Genomic DNA, 15383 nt, shown 5'->3' with positions numbered 1-15383 from the left:
CTGTATCACCCTCGTGCCTACACCGTGACCACAGTATCCTACAGCTGCCCCGGTTCATGCCTGTTAGCACCATCTATACTGCGGAGTGGCCCCTAGGGGCCAGGGCATCGCACTCACTTTTCGGTTTCTTCTCCATCTGGCGCAGCCATCATGAAGACTTCTACGACCACAACTCATCTGTAGGCGGGCAGCTGGGGGTGACTGGGAAAGGGAGGCAGCTGGGGGTGACTTGGGCAGGAGGGCAGCTGGGGTAACAGGGGCAGGGGAGCAGCTGGGGATGGCAGGGGGAGCAGCTGAGATGAAAGGGGAGTAGCTGGGGGGGCAGGGGAGAATCTGTAGAGGCAGGGGGAGCAGCTGGGGGTGTTAGGGGGAGAATCTGGGGACGCAGAGGGAGCAGCTGGGGGTGTTAAGCAGAGAAGCTGGGCATGGCAGGGGGAGAAGCTAGGGTAATATGGGAAGGGGGAGCAGTTGGGGTGACCGGGGGAGCAGCTGTGGGTGACATGGGGAGCAGCTGGGGTGACATGAGCAGGGGGAGCAGCTGTGGGTGACAGGGGAGCAGCTGGGGTGACAGGGGGAGGAAGGAGCAGCTGGGGGTGCAGCTAGGGTGACAGGGGCTGGGGGAGCAGCTGGAGGTGACAGGGGCTGGGGGAGCACCTAGGGCGATAGGGGAGAGCAGCTGGGGGTGGCAGGGGGGAGCAGCTAGGGTTACAGTGGGAGAAGCTGGGGTGATAAAGGGAGGAAGAAGCAGCTGGGGGTGCAGCTAGGGTGACAGGGCAGGGGGAGCAGCTGGAGGTGGCAAGGGCAGGGGGAGCAGCTAGGGTGACAGGGAGGGGGAGCAGCTGGGGGTGGCAGAAGCAGGGGGGAGCAGTTAGGGTAGCAGGGAGGAGCAGTTGGGGGGTGGCAGGGGGGAGCAGCTGGGATAGCAGTGGCAAGCAGCTGGGGGAGCAGCTAGGGTAATGGGGCAGGGGGGAGCAGTTGGGGGGTGGCGGGGCCAGGGGGGAGCAGCTGGGGGTGGCAGGGCCAGGGAGGAGCAGCTGGGGGGTGGCAGGGCCAGGAGGAAAAGCTGGGGGGTGGCAGGATTAGGGGGAGAAGCTGGGGGATGGCAGGGCCAGGAGGGAGAAGCTGGGGGGTGGCAGGGCCAGGGGGAGAAGCTGGGGGGTGGCAGGGCCAGGGGGAGAAGCTGGGGGGTGGCAGGGCTAGGAGGGAGAATCGGGGGGTGGAAGGCAAGGGGGGAGAAGTTTGGGGTGGCAGAGCCAGGAGGGAGAGGCTGGGGGTGGAAGGCCAGGGGGTTGCAGCAGCATCGCTGTGGCTTGTGGCCTGCAGCGGCAGGTCCCGTCCCCCACCCCCCCCAGTGCTGTTATTATTAAGGGGCCCTGAGGCGAGCTTCCGGCACAGACAAACAGTTACACACCGTGCTGGAAGCTGACTGACGCAGTCCTGGTGCCCGCACTTCTCTTCTGCTCGGCAGCTCGATGATGTCATCACGCTGCCGAGCAGCACATCGCGCTGCCAAGCAGAAGAGAAGTGCGGGCACCAGGACTGCATTAGTGAGCTTCCGACATGGTGTAAATGTTTGTCTGTGCCGGAAACTCGCCCCAGGGCCCCTTAATAATAATTGCACTGGGGGGACAGGACAGGCCGGTGCAGGCCACCAGCCGCAGCGATGCTGCTGACCTGCACGGATTATAATGGGGCAATCTCTCTGGGCTCCCCTGGAGCTCAGGCCCCTGGCGGTTGCCCAGATTGCCCTCATTATAATCCGCCTCTGGGTGCAATATATCAAAGAAGCTTGAGACTTGGCTGGCTGAGATGCCATTGTAATACTTAAGAATCAAGTCTCTGGTAGACTAAGCTCAGAAGATAGTGAGCTACCTTAAAGGGGGACCTTTTCATACACTTGGTACTTGGCTTAATGGGCTCTAACCGCTTTAGCTTGGTGGCAATATATTTAACAAATACCTGTATTCACAGGTACAAAGTTCTGCTATCGCTGGTTGAGGGTACCAAGAGACACGAATGGTCCCACCTTGTGGGTAAAGCTAGCTGTTGGGGCAACCCCCTATATGAACTAGCGAGTTTGCAGTAGAGTTCTCAGCTTAAGTTGCTCCTGTCTTAGTTACCAGATCACTTGAGAGAAAGAAAAGCCATTCAGTGTGAATAAGTCCTTGGCCCCTGTCTACAGTAGCCTCACCACAGGTGTTATTAGCCCAGCATGGCTAGCACAGGAACACTAGCAAAAATTAATATAGAACCCACAGTTGGGTCCTGGCCTCCCGGCCAGGCCCTGTAAATTTTCTCAGAGGGAAGACTCTTCTTTGGCTCTTTCTGACGGAACACACCAATAAACTATTCCCCCACTATATATATAGGCCTCAGAGAACTAACTGATTGGGAAACAGGAGATATAGAAGACTGATTGTCTGATTTGTGATACAATGAGACATCTAGTGATGGAAGTGTCATACCTTCCTTTATAAGAACAGCAATGGCACACCTGTTCTGGGACATTGAATTAAGTGCTGCGGAATAGGTTAGCTATTTTATTATATACACTTAGGGGGACATTTACTATCATTTTGCCCCTGGTGTACGCAGGGCCGTCTTAACAGCAATATGGGCCCCTGGGCAGAGGTGCGAATTGCCAACCCCCCTGCGCGGCCGCCGCCATCCAAACCCCCCCCATCTTTGCAACCCCGCCCCTAGCCAGTACAATTACTTACAATAAAAAATACAAATTATTGTTAGCATAAACTTTAATTCACAATATAGCTTCTCAGCAGCACAAAAACAAAAAATAACCGTGTGTGCCTCACCAAACCAGACCAGGTTGGCTTCAAAGTATCCAAAAAATGCAATGGAGACAGCACTTCCAACAGCAATCTTCAGGGTTTATTTTCACACCAGTGCAACATGTCTTATGTATACAGAGGGGCAACAACATGACTATTATATATGAGCACCATGTTGTTTCCCTGTATACTGTATGCAGGGAAACAACGTGGTTCATATATATTATAATAGTCATGTTGTTGCCCCTCTGTCTATATGAGACATGTTGTTTTGCCCTTCTCTTTATATAAGCCATGTTGTTTCCCTGTATACTGCACAGTACTCCGGCGGCCATCCTCATGGGCTGAGACCTGACGTCGTCCTCCTCAGTTAATACGTGAAGGAGGAGGAGTCTCAGCTGCTGCGTACAGCGTTCACAGACTCCTCTCCCTTCTGCTGGCCTGAGCCTGAGGACCGCGCACGGGGGGAGGGGTTGCAGCTGACGGCAGGACTCAGAGCACAGGCACTGCACAGCACCTACAAGGGGGAGCTTGCGCCATGCAGACTAGGGACAAGGAAGATGTCCGGGGGGAGGGGGGAGCGGCTGTCGGCAGCACATGCACAATACCTACAAGGGAGCTTGCTTGGGAACCGGGGACAGGGAATATGTCACAGCGGCAGTGTCGGACCGGGGTACCTGGGGCCCACCAGAGAAAATGATCCTTGGGGCCGACCAACATAGAACCAGTGAGACACGACATGCTGACCCCGTCCTTCCCTGGATTCATCTGTATCTGTGACAAATCCCTTGTGAACAACATTTTCAGTCAAACTAAAACTCTCAGAACCCCCTACATTTATAAAGCTCTCAGGGTATGCTGGGAGTTGTAGTTTCTGAGGGCACAACCTTTTAAGAAATCAGTGTGTGCAGAGGCTCCTGGTGGCTGCAGTCTGTGGGAGACAACCATCAGCCCTGAAGGTCCAGCAATACATCTGTCTACACTGTACTACAACTCCTAGCATATCCTGAGGACTGCAGACTGTCAACTTGGCCCTCCCCTTCTTTGACCAAGCGCATGCTATTGGTATATATATGGTATTACCAATAATACCAGTATACAAGGGGAAAATATTACCACCACAACCATCACCACCATATTGTTACTGACTAAATCCTGTATACTAAATCCAATAAAACACAGTGCCAGATAACAAGCAACAAATATTACCACCACATACTGACTAACACCCCCACTGCTACTGACTAATCCACTGTACACATATCACTATCACCTCATCCAGTCATATAGAGGTACCCAGCTCTACACAGGTTCTGTACACCAAATACATTACAGTGCAGATACATCAAGTGACTCACAGGGGACGTCTTCTCTGATCGGAGTTCTTCCTTTTTCATCTTCTTCTACATTTGCCCTGGGCCGTTATGAGAACTTCTCCGAGCCACGAATCAACAGAATCTGCCAGACAGACATATTAGGCTCCTCACTATGTCACCATCCTCATCTCTACAAACTGCACATCTGTATTGGCCCCTTAAAGATAGCTCCCACTGTATTACCCCCTTATAGATGGCTCCCCCCTGTATTACCCCCTTATAGATGGCTCCCCTCTTTATTACCCCCTTATAAATAGCTCCCCCCTATATTAACCCCTTATAGATGGCTCCCCCCTGTATTACCCCCTTATAGATAGCTCCCCCTGTATTACCCCCTTATAGATGGCTCCCCCGTTTTACCCCCTTATAAATGGCTCCCCCCTTATAGATGGCTCCCCCCTATATTACCCCCTTATAGATGGCTCCCCCCTATATTAACCCCTTATAGATGGCTCCCCCCTGTATTACCCCCTTATAGATAGCTCCCCCTGTATTACCCCCTTATAGATGGCTCCCCCCTGTTTTACTCCCTTATAGATGGCTCCCCCCTATATTACCCCCTTATAGATGCCTCCCCCCTGTATTACCCTCTTATAGATGGCTCCCCCTGTATTACCCCCTTGTAGATGGCTCCCCCTGTATTACCCCCTTATAGATGGCTCCCCTTGTATTCCCCCCTTATAGATGGGTCCCCCTGCATTCCCCCGTTATAGATGGCTCCCCTGTATCCCCCCCTTATAGATGGCTCCCCCTGTTTCCACCCATATAGATGGCTTCCCCTGTATTCCCCTTATAGATGGCTCCCCCTGTATTCCCCCTTATAGATGGCTCCCCCTGTATTCCCCCCTTATAGATGGCTCCCCCTGTATTCTTCCCTTATAGATGGCTCCCCCCTGTATTCCCCCCTTATAGATGGCTCCCCCTGTATTCCCCCCTTATAGATGGCTCCCCCCTGTACCCCCCCCCCCCCCCCCCGTATAGATGGCTCCCCCATGGATTCCCCCTTATAGATGGCTCCCCCCTGTATCCCTCCCCCCCGTATAGATGGCTCCCCCGTATTCCCCCCTTATAGATGGCTCCCCCTGTATTCCCCCCTAATAGATGGCTCCCCCCTGTATCCCTCCCCCCCCCGTATAGATGGCTCCCCTGTATTCCCCCCTTATAGATCGCTCCCCCCTGCACAGCAGATAAAAACAAACACACAACTCACCTAACAAGCGCTTCCTTGTTGCTGCTTCTTCTCCTCTTCTGCCCCCGGCTGATGCGTCGCTCCCTAGGGATTCTCAGGGAGCGCACACATCTGGAAGCTCAGTGTGCGCCCGGGCCAGGACTTCCGTACAGGAAGTCCCAGCGACGCACATTGAGGTTCCTGATGCGTGCGCTCCCTGGGAATCCCCCAGGGAGCGACGCATAAGTCGGGGGCCGGATTTCCTCTTGCGACCGCAAGCAAGAAAGTGCTTGCGGTTGCAAGAGAGAGAGATGGGAAAGGGGGGGTGCAGAGCCGTCTTACCCATTGGTCATGGTAGGCGGCTGCCCGGGGACCCTTGCGTCCTAGGGGGCCCCTGCCCGCTGTGACAGCGGGCAGGGGCCCCCTAAGACGCAAGGGTCCCCGGGCAGCCGCCTACCATGCCCAATGGGTAAGATGGCCATGGGTGTACGCCAGGGAGAAAGCACTTATTCTCTCTTCATAAATGTCCCCCATAGTAATGATACGAACCTCAGCACTACCCAGATATGGGGCCATCACTGTGAGCAGCCTTGCAAATACTTCTCCTTGATCCCTGATCCACTCGTGGTGCTCTGTGTTCCAATAGATTAAAAAAAAAGCTAATTGAGGGAATCAAGAACAGTAGATCATGGCCCTCACGTATCTTTCAGGTGCTTTATTCCAACATGACAGGGATACAGATGGCAAACAGCAACCAACATTAGCGCTTTGTCACAGCTATATATAGGCCATAAAAACTGTGGTTTTTTTTGTCTAAAAAAGACATTGTGGGAACATAGGGGGAGATTTATCAAACATGGTGTAAAGTGAAACTGGATCAGTTACCCCTAGCAACCAATCAGATTCCACTTTTCATTTTTCAAAGAGTCTGTGAGGAATGAAAAGTGGAATCTGATTGGTTGCTAGGGGCAACTGAGCCAGTTTCACTTTACACCAGGTTTGATAAATCTCCCCCATAGCCTATAAAGCAATCCACAGTACAACCAGGAGTGCAGGCAGTTTCCTGCAAATCCAGACATGAACCGTTCTGAGATCATTGTAACGCGTTCCTGGCCGCACATGTGATCACAGAGGAAAATTACCAGATTTGTTGCACAGTTTGTTCTAAATAATAATCTACAATACATGTTACATGATGAGTATAGGAGCGGCCATTCCATATGTGCACAGATACAGCGGCCCTTTAGGCAAGATGGCTGACTGCCACCATAGGAAATACCAGCTCTTCCCTCTGTCTACAGCTCTGCATGTGCAAGACTGTGCTCAAGGGCTTGTATGAAGGTATGGAAGTCAAACTAAAGAAATTGACATGCTTACTTGTACACTCACTATATGCCCCAAAATATATTGTCATTCTATTATATCCCAACTTGTAAAGGATTCCATAATTTAAAGGAGTACTCCGGCGAAAAACATTCTTTCAAAATCAACTGGTGTCAGAAAGTTATCTTCCAGTACTTATAAGCTGCTGTATGTCCTGCAGGAAGTGGTGTATTCTTTCCAGTCTGACACAGTGCTCTCTGCTGCCCCCTCTGTCCATGTCAGAAACTGTCTAGAGAAGTAGCAAATCCCCATAGAAAACCTCTCCTGCTCTGGACAGTTCCTGACATGGACAGAGGTGGCAGCAGAGAGCACTGTGTCAGACTGAAAAGAATACACCACTTCCGGCAGGACATACAGCAGCTGATAAGTACTGGAAAAATTGAGATTTTAACATAGTAGTAAATTACAAATCTGTATAACTTTCTGACATCAGTTCATTTGAACGAAAAACATTTTTGCCGGAAGCCCATGTATTGCAATTTGGATTATAAAAAAATTCTATTTTTCAGTCACTTTTGCTAAGATTGTTAGTGTTAACCCCTTACTACACCTTGACATAACAGCAGCACATGGGCCGCTCTTGGTAACAGTACACTCCCATTAGTACTGTGCCCTGGTAAGGGCGTGCGCCTATGTGCAGCAGATCTGTGAGTCATCGGGTAATATTTTCATGGATAGTAACTGTGGGGCTGTCGCCAGAATGAATTCCAGTCCGATAACCATAAGTGACCCTGACTGACCTTCCGGAAATTTGGGAGGAATGTAGTCAGTATGAAAGGAGCCTGGACTGCCAGGGGTCCACAAAACTGATGGAGAGAGAGGGAGCAAGAGCTGCTGTGACTTGTGTTGCACTACAAGTCACAGCAGCACAACCGGGAAACCTCAGCCCCATGAGTAACAGCTAGCAGCATGTCTGGCCCCCAGGCAGCACCTCACAGTGACACTTATGTGGTGGTGTGAACAGGGCCATACCTGCACATCTACAGCCCCCTGCTGGCTCAGGCTGGGCTCACACTGGGTTTTTGGTCCAGATTTAGCAGCATTTTCTGTTTAAATAGCTGAATGATCAGGTCCCTCAATAGAGTATTGTTGTACCGTGTTAGCCGTAGAAATCAGTAGAATAGAGAAGAAATCAGGCGATACCTTTTGGAGGCTAACTGAGTATATTTGAGTGTAAGCTTTCGAGAGTCTAGCTCCCTTCGTCAGACAAGATGTTATACAGAACTGAAAAAAATCACAGACTTATATACACACTAAACAGAACTCCTTTGATGAGTTCTGTTTAGTGTGTATATAAGTCTGTGATTTTTTTCAGTTCTGTATAACATCTTGTCTGACGAAGGGAGCTAGACTCTCGAAAGCTTACACTCAAATATACTCAGTTAGCCTCCAAAAGGTATCGCCTGATTTCTTCTCTATTCTACAGGTCCCTCAATGAAACAAAGAATCTATCTATCTCCCATCTATTATCTTACTATCTATCTAAACAATCAATCTATCTGTCTCCTATCTATCTATCTATCTCCTATCTATCTATCTATCTATCTATCCCCTATCTATCTATCTATCTATCTATCTATCTATCTATCTCCTATCTATCTATCTATCTATCTCCTATCTATCTATCTATCTATCTAAGCTGTAAGGCTGCATTCCCACACGCGGTGCTGTTACTACAGCGCGGCGCTTATGAATACAGTCTCCCCCGCTCCCAGCATCTAATTACAGATGCTGTCCAGGCGCGGGGGGGGGGGGGGCTCCAGTGCATTCCATGTGACGGATCACGGAACGTGGGAATGCAGCCTTACAGAACTACAACTCCCATAATGCCCTAGCGGACGCTGTAACAGCTGGAGAGCACAATCCACAGAACTCCGGAGTCACGCTCCATCCTCATAGCTGACAGTTACACATGGATAGAACACCGCGCGTTCATTGGCTGTCCACGCACCACATGACACACCCTTCGGGCTCTGATTGGAGGATGCGCACAGAACACGCCCCTAGTTACGGTCAGGGAACACGCCCCCAGCACTGGCAGACGTTGGGTGCAGCAGCATCGTTCCCTCAGGTTACACGGACTGCATACAGTAGGTTATGTGGCCACGCCTCCTAGACGTCTGACGTCTTCTCCCCCCCTCCGGACACGCCCACTGTTGTGTTGCTCGATGCTTGGTGACACGGCTCGTTCAGCCAATTAACGTGCTGGTTCCCGGGCGCCCGGGCGTGCCGCCGTTACCGTGGTAGCAGGGGAGTGCGGCGGAGCGACACATATAGGGGGAGGCAACATGGAGGATGTGGAAGGTAAGGAGGGGGCTCCGGTGCGGGCACGGGCTGTCATCCTGAGTCACACGAGACTGGTCGGGACATCAGCTGATCGGAGCAGACGGAGGATGAGTGTGCGGTGTAATCCCGGGAATCAGGCCCGCGCCGCCTCACAGCAGCATCACATGGCAGGCATCAGCTGTCACTGACTGATACCGACACTGACTAATACTGACTGACACTGACTGATCCTGATTGTCTGACAGCGACTGATGCTGCGTGCAGCCCCCCACCCTGCATCACCATACAGGGCCCCCACTCTGCATCTACCAGGGGCCCCATAGACTACAGGGCCCCCACTCTGCATCTACCAGGGGCCCCATAGACTACAGGGCCCCCACTCTGCATCTGCCAGGGGCCCCATAGACTACAGGGCCCCCACTCTGCATCTACCAGGGGCCCCATAGACTACAGGGCCCCCACTCTGCATCTACCAGGGGCCCCATAGACTACAGGGCCCCCACTCTGCATCTGCCAGGGGCCCCATAGACTACAGGGCCCCCACTCTGCATCTGCCAGGGGCCCCATAGGCTTCTGATGCTGCATACAGGCCCCCTACTCTGCACATACCATATCTATTATACACTCTCTGCATGTGCCCCCCTCTATTAGGTGATGGTTTGTGCCCCCCTAGCCCTGTGAGGTGCCCGGTATCACCAGTGCGGCAAGAACCAGTAAGAGACAGAGGAGGATAAAGCCATGTGACAATCAATAACCATACATAGCCCTGGAATTATTGATTGGTAGGTTGTACCCATCTTCTCCTCCCTGAGGGTTCTTGCAGGGCAAAATTCCCCCCCCCCCCCCCCAGGACAAAATCAAAATCTGCACTTTTACTTCCGAGCAGCTTTATTATAGTTATAGTTATGCCGCTATCTTGTATTGATTGGCTTAGGGCCGGGTGACCAGGGGTGATTTTGCCCTGCGCAGATCAATACAAGATGGCGGCATAGTAACTATAATAAAGCTGCAGATAGTGATGACTGCGGATGGATGAAGCAAGGGGCAATGCCACTCCTGGATGGTGTCTCCCGCAGTGATACGTATTGTTACAGCAGTAACATGGTTTCCCAACTTCTGTGAAAGCTCCTTTATGGTGAGTTCACACCTACAGGATCTGCAGCAGATTTTATGCAGCAGATTTCATTTAAATAACTGAACACAGCATCAAATCTGCTGCAGATCCTGTAGGTGTGAACGCACCCTTAAGGTGGTCTTGCCTGGTGTCCTATGTAATATATAGGTGACAATAATCTCCTTATAAATATCTTACATTGTGTCCGCAGTACGAGGGCCGTGCCGGGAGGGATGTGTGACCCTGCTGTATGGCTGTGACAGCCCATAGGTGGTCCGGGAATGAGGGGGGGACATAGCAGAGGGACAGCTGAGAATCTGCTCTGGAGGTCACCGCTAGTGAGGACGATGGAGTCAGCTCATTCACGTCCCTGGTGCAGGGTGTAGGTTACCATTCCGGATTACAGGCAGATAAAAGAATAAGTGGAGAACACGTCTCCTCACATGGCGCTATATATATAAAACACTGCAAACACCAACGGCTAAAAATATACCGTGTAAGCTGCATTGTCACCTGCAGTAGCTGTCAGCTGCTTCTTATCCAGTACGGCCACCACTCTAGCCCTTCAGGGAATGTCACACAGCTTTCCTGGGCTCCTGAATGGTAGTATATGCAACCAACCATACATAGCTGCATTACTAGCGGATCATACTCATGGTGATGTCTGTGCTCGTCCTGCAGATCCATGCCTGAATAAAATGTGATGGAAGTCTATTTTAAAGGACACCTGTCACTGTGAAGATGCTGTCTAATCTGCTGGTATCATGTTACTGAGCAGGAGGATATAAAGCTTTGAGGGAAGAGATTCCGGAGTTCTTGCTCTTTCCATGTGTAGGAGTCCAGTGGGTGGGGTCACTCAATGATTGACAGCCTTACCTGTAGCAGTGTGAATACAGAGATAACTGTCAGTTATTGAGTTGCTCCTCCCACTGGACTCCTAAGTCCTGAATATTGAATATTTTTCTACAACCCTGTAAGAGTTTTCTTAGTTTCCTAGCTCCTCCTGCCCTGTATGCTGGTGTATGAGTTTCCCTTTAAATGAGCGTTTACTTTATGTTGTATCCTGCAGAACCCTCACCTAACGGGAGAATGGAGGGAGCCACCCCCACCCCCCATACATAGCCATCATATTCTTCATAGGAAGGAGTAGCAGCCGTAATTGTGCAAAGCCCTCTCCATTAAAGGGGTACTCTAGTGATTTTTTTTTTTCTTTCCAATCAACTGGTTTTAGAAAGTTATATAGATTTGTAATTACTTTCTATTTAAAAATCTCCAGTCTTCCAGTACTTATCAGCTGTCGTATGTCCTGCAGTAAGAGGTGGATTCTTTTCAGTCTGGCACAGTGCTTTCTGCTGCCCCCTCTGTCCAGGACAGGAACTGTTCAGAGCGGCAGAGGTTTTCTATGGGGATTTACTACTGCTCTGGACAGTTCCTGTCATGGACAGAGATGGCAGCAGAGAGCACTGTGTCAGACTGGAAAGAATGTACTACTTCCTGCAGGACATACAGCAGCTGATAAGTACTGGAACTTGAGATTTTTAAACAGAAGTAAATTACAAATTTGTATAACTTTCTGACACCAGTTAATTTGAAAGAATAAAACATTTAGATGAATATCCCCTTTAAAGGCTATGGGAGTTACTGGACCCATGTTCTTCCCGAGGTGGCACCCACATCATCTGCGCTATTAATACCTGAGATGGGAATACTAAGGGTAGCTTCATACGTACCGTATCGCAGCTGATTTAATGCTGTATTCATTCATTTAGTCAAATCTACCGCAGCAGAAAATACGGTACGTGTAAAGCTACCCTAAGTTAGGGTCCTATTCCACGGGACGATTATTGTTCAGATTATCGTTAAATCATTCGAATCTTAAACGATAATCGTTCGTTTGAATAGCAGTCAACAATTAACGACCGAACAAGAAATCGTTAACCGTTTAATAAGACCTGGACCTATTTTTATTGTTACTCGTTCGCCAATCGTTCGCCAATCGTTCGCATTGAATAAGACGTCGTTCGCAGTAGTGACGACAAGACGACCGCAAGAACGATCATAAGTAACGATTATCGTTCCATGTAAATGGGCGAACGATTTCAGGTCTTTCACAATAGCGGTCGTTTTGGATCGTTTATCGATAACGATTATGCGAACGATAATCGTCCCGTGGAGCAGGGCCCTTAGACTTTGTTGCCTTTGGCGTTTTCCTAAGGATGAGACGTTTTCCTGTAGTTGTCACATTTTTCTATATTTGAGCTGTTTCCATGCAGATGTAATCCGCCATAACAATGACCTCACTCACATGAAGCTTTCTTTCCGTGGGATAACTTTTTCCCAGTTACATGTGAACTGGGAACTGTGAAACCTCACAGCAGACACCAGTGTGTTCTGTACACAGAGTCTCATGGCCTCCCAGGGTCTGACTCTCTTGATAGACTGAGCACACAGGCATGTAAAGGGGGTGCGCGACATAGGACAACCAGTGTCTTTATGACACCTATATGCAGTAACAGATAATAAAGTCACTTAGGCTTTAGAGGACTCGCTCTGATCATGTATGGCATGATCCCTTCAGCTGTTGAAAAACTACAGCTCCCATCATGCCTGGACAGCTAAAGCTTTAGCTGTCCTGGCATGATGGGAATTGTAGTTTTGCAACAGCTGGAGGGCCACAAGTTTGACACCTGTGATACCATCTATACATGGATTGGGTGCCATGTAATACCCACAGCAGAGGTTCCAGCTGCCCTTCCCATGATGATCAACTAGTTGCTGTTCAACAGATCTCTTATGCCTATGCCCAGCTATATATACGTTATATAGGGGTCTGTCTATATATAGAGTTCGACTTTATTTCACCTGCTTAAAGGGGGGCTTCTTAAGTCATGGCTTAAGCCCTTATTACATGGGGCAATCAGTGGGAGAAAGCAAGCGCTGACCTGTCAGGTCGGCACTTGCTTGCTCCTCATTCCCCGCTTGCTGCCGATGCTATTACATGCACCAACAGCGAGCGGGTAAGTGCGCGCGGGAAAGGGGGGTGCACAGGGAGCTGCGGGAAGGGCCCCCGGACGAAAAAGGGTCAATGGCAGCAGATCGTTGCTACCCTAGTCCTTGGAAGACGTTGAAAGACAACGATCAGCCGACATTGTGCAATTATCGGCCGTCATGGCTGATAATCGCCAAAATACAGCAGATAATCACTTTAGAATGCCTTTAAAATAGGATGAACTCCCTCCTCATAACTGGTAGAAATCTAATCTCTAGGACTCCCATCTGTCACCCACATGTGAACAGGAGCACATGGAGCTGTATTAAAGTGAATGAGCCTTGAAAAAGCTGTGGGTGGTTCATTTTGAGAAGCAGTGAGGCTCCCACCAGTCGTAAAGTGATGACGTCCTATGACTTTCCCACCATGATAAATGATAGGAAGCCTGGCCTGTATGTCAGTACAGTCCCCCACCCTGATGGAAAGGATGGATGTCACCATCTTTCTACTTTTTACTCGTTGCAAATTACTTGCAATTTACCCTAGTTTGGAGTCTGGAGAGTGATGGGGCCGCAGCCAGTTACCATAGCGGTTAGTTATTATGGGGGTCTGGAGAGTGATGGGGCCGCAGCCAGTTACCATAGCGGTTAGTTATTATGGGGGTCTGGAGAGTGATGGGGCCGCAGCCAGTTACCATAGCGGTTAGTTATTATGGGGGTCTGGAGAGTGATGGGGCCGCAGCATGTTACCATAGCGGTTAGTTATTATGGGGGTCTGGAGAGTGATGGGGCCGCAGCCAGTTACCATAGCGGTTAGTTATTATGGGGGTCTGGAGAGTGATGGGGCCGCAGCATGTTACCATAGCGGTTAGTTATTATGGGGGTCTGGAGAGTGATGGGGCCGCAGCCAGTTACCATAGCGGTTAGTTATTATGGGGGTCTGGAGAGTGATGGGCTCGCAGCCAGTTACCATAGCGCAGTGATTTTCAACCTTCTTTGAGCCGCTGCACACTTTTTATACTTAAAAAATCCCGGGGCACACCACCAACCAAAATGGCACTAAAACAGTACATATTATACATATAGTTAATAATATAGATTCTAAATGTATTTATACTCAGTGTGAAACCTGGGCCTGTTTTCTTCTCCCCCCCTGCTTCTCTCCTGTGCTTCTCCCCCCTGCTTCTCTCCTGTGCTTCTCCCCCCTACTTCTCTCCTGTGCTTCTCTCCACCATACTTCTCCCCCCTACTTCTCTCCTGTGCTTCTCTCCACCATACTTCTCCCCCCCTACTTCTCTCCTGTGCTTCTCTCCACCATACTTCTCCCCCCCTACTTCTCTCCTGTGCTTCTCTCCACCATACTTCTCCCCCCCTACTTCTCTCCTGTGCTTCTCTCCACCATACTTCTCCCCCCCCACTTCTCTCCTGTGCTTCTCTCCACCATACTTCTCCCCCCCTACTTCTCTCCTGTGCTTCTCTCCACCATACTTCTCCCCCCTGCTTCTCTCCTGTGCTTCTCTCCACCATACTTCTCCCCCCTACTTCTCCCCCCTGCTTCTCTCCACCATACTTCTCCCCCCTGCTTCTCTCCACCATACTTCTCCCCCCTGCTTCTCCTGTGCTTCTCTCCCCCCATGCGTCTCTCCTGTGCTTCTCTCCACCATACTTCTTTCCCCCCTGCCTTCTCTCCACCAAACTTCTCTCCGCTGTTTCTCTCCCCCATCCCCATGTTTCTCTCCCCCCTGCTTCTCTCCCCCCTGCTTCTCCCCCATCCCCAGGTTTCTCTCCCCCATTGTTTTCTCCTGTTTCACAGGGGCACCATAGTTTGGGGAACTTTCCCCGCGGCACACCCGACCATGTGTCGCGGCACACTAGTGTGCCACGGCACACTGGTTGAAAATCACTGCCATAGCGGTTAGTTATTATGGGGGTCCGGAGAGTGATGCAGCACTGACTTGTACGGCCCTGGCTCAGTTCTCCCCATTACCATTGCTGCCCAGTCACCCAGCTGTGTAGGAAAGGGCTGGAGACTGAAATGCTCCTTAAAATATTCTAAGAATAAACCTCAGTCTTTCTGCAAAGAAAGTTGGATACCAAAGTTTCTCGCAACCCGTCACCAGGCCCCTGTGCAAAATGAGGAATAAAGAATTAGAGGCGACAGTTTCCCTCCTGAGATCATGGACTTTAATGGCTTCCTCCTGTGTTGTGCGATGATTTCATCCCATTATATGTCCCCCTGTAGTTTATAATGTGCGTCAGAGTAAAGTCCTTCACTTCCA

General features: G+C 50.4%; 1 protein-coding gene across 2 annotated transcripts in view; it reads left to right on the top strand.

Moving 5' to 3' along the window:
* Positions 1–8844: 8844 nt before the first annotated feature.
* The window catches only part of ZC2HC1A (zinc finger C2HC-type containing 1A), a 41862-nt gene continuing 35323 nt past the window's right edge, over positions 8845–15383 (top strand). The window contains exon 1 of one of the 2 annotated variants that reach the window (XM_069957438.1): positions 8845–9020. In XM_069957438.1, coding sequence (XP_069813539.1) covers positions 9005–9020 — 16 coding nt within the window. In that variant the 5' untranslated portion in view covers positions 8845–9004. The remainder of the gene's footprint in view (positions 9021–15383) is intronic. The other variant, XM_069957439.1, reaches the window with a different exon arrangement.

This window comes from Dendropsophus ebraccatus, chromosome 2, assembly GCF_027789765.1.
Source record: "Dendropsophus ebraccatus isolate aDenEbr1 chromosome 2, aDenEbr1.pat, whole genome shotgun sequence".
Lineage (NCBI taxonomy): Eukaryota > Metazoa > Chordata > Amphibia > Anura > Hylidae > Dendropsophus > Dendropsophus ebraccatus.
Note: the sequence above shows the minus strand (reverse complement) of the source record. Positions and strands in the feature narration are given on the sequence as shown.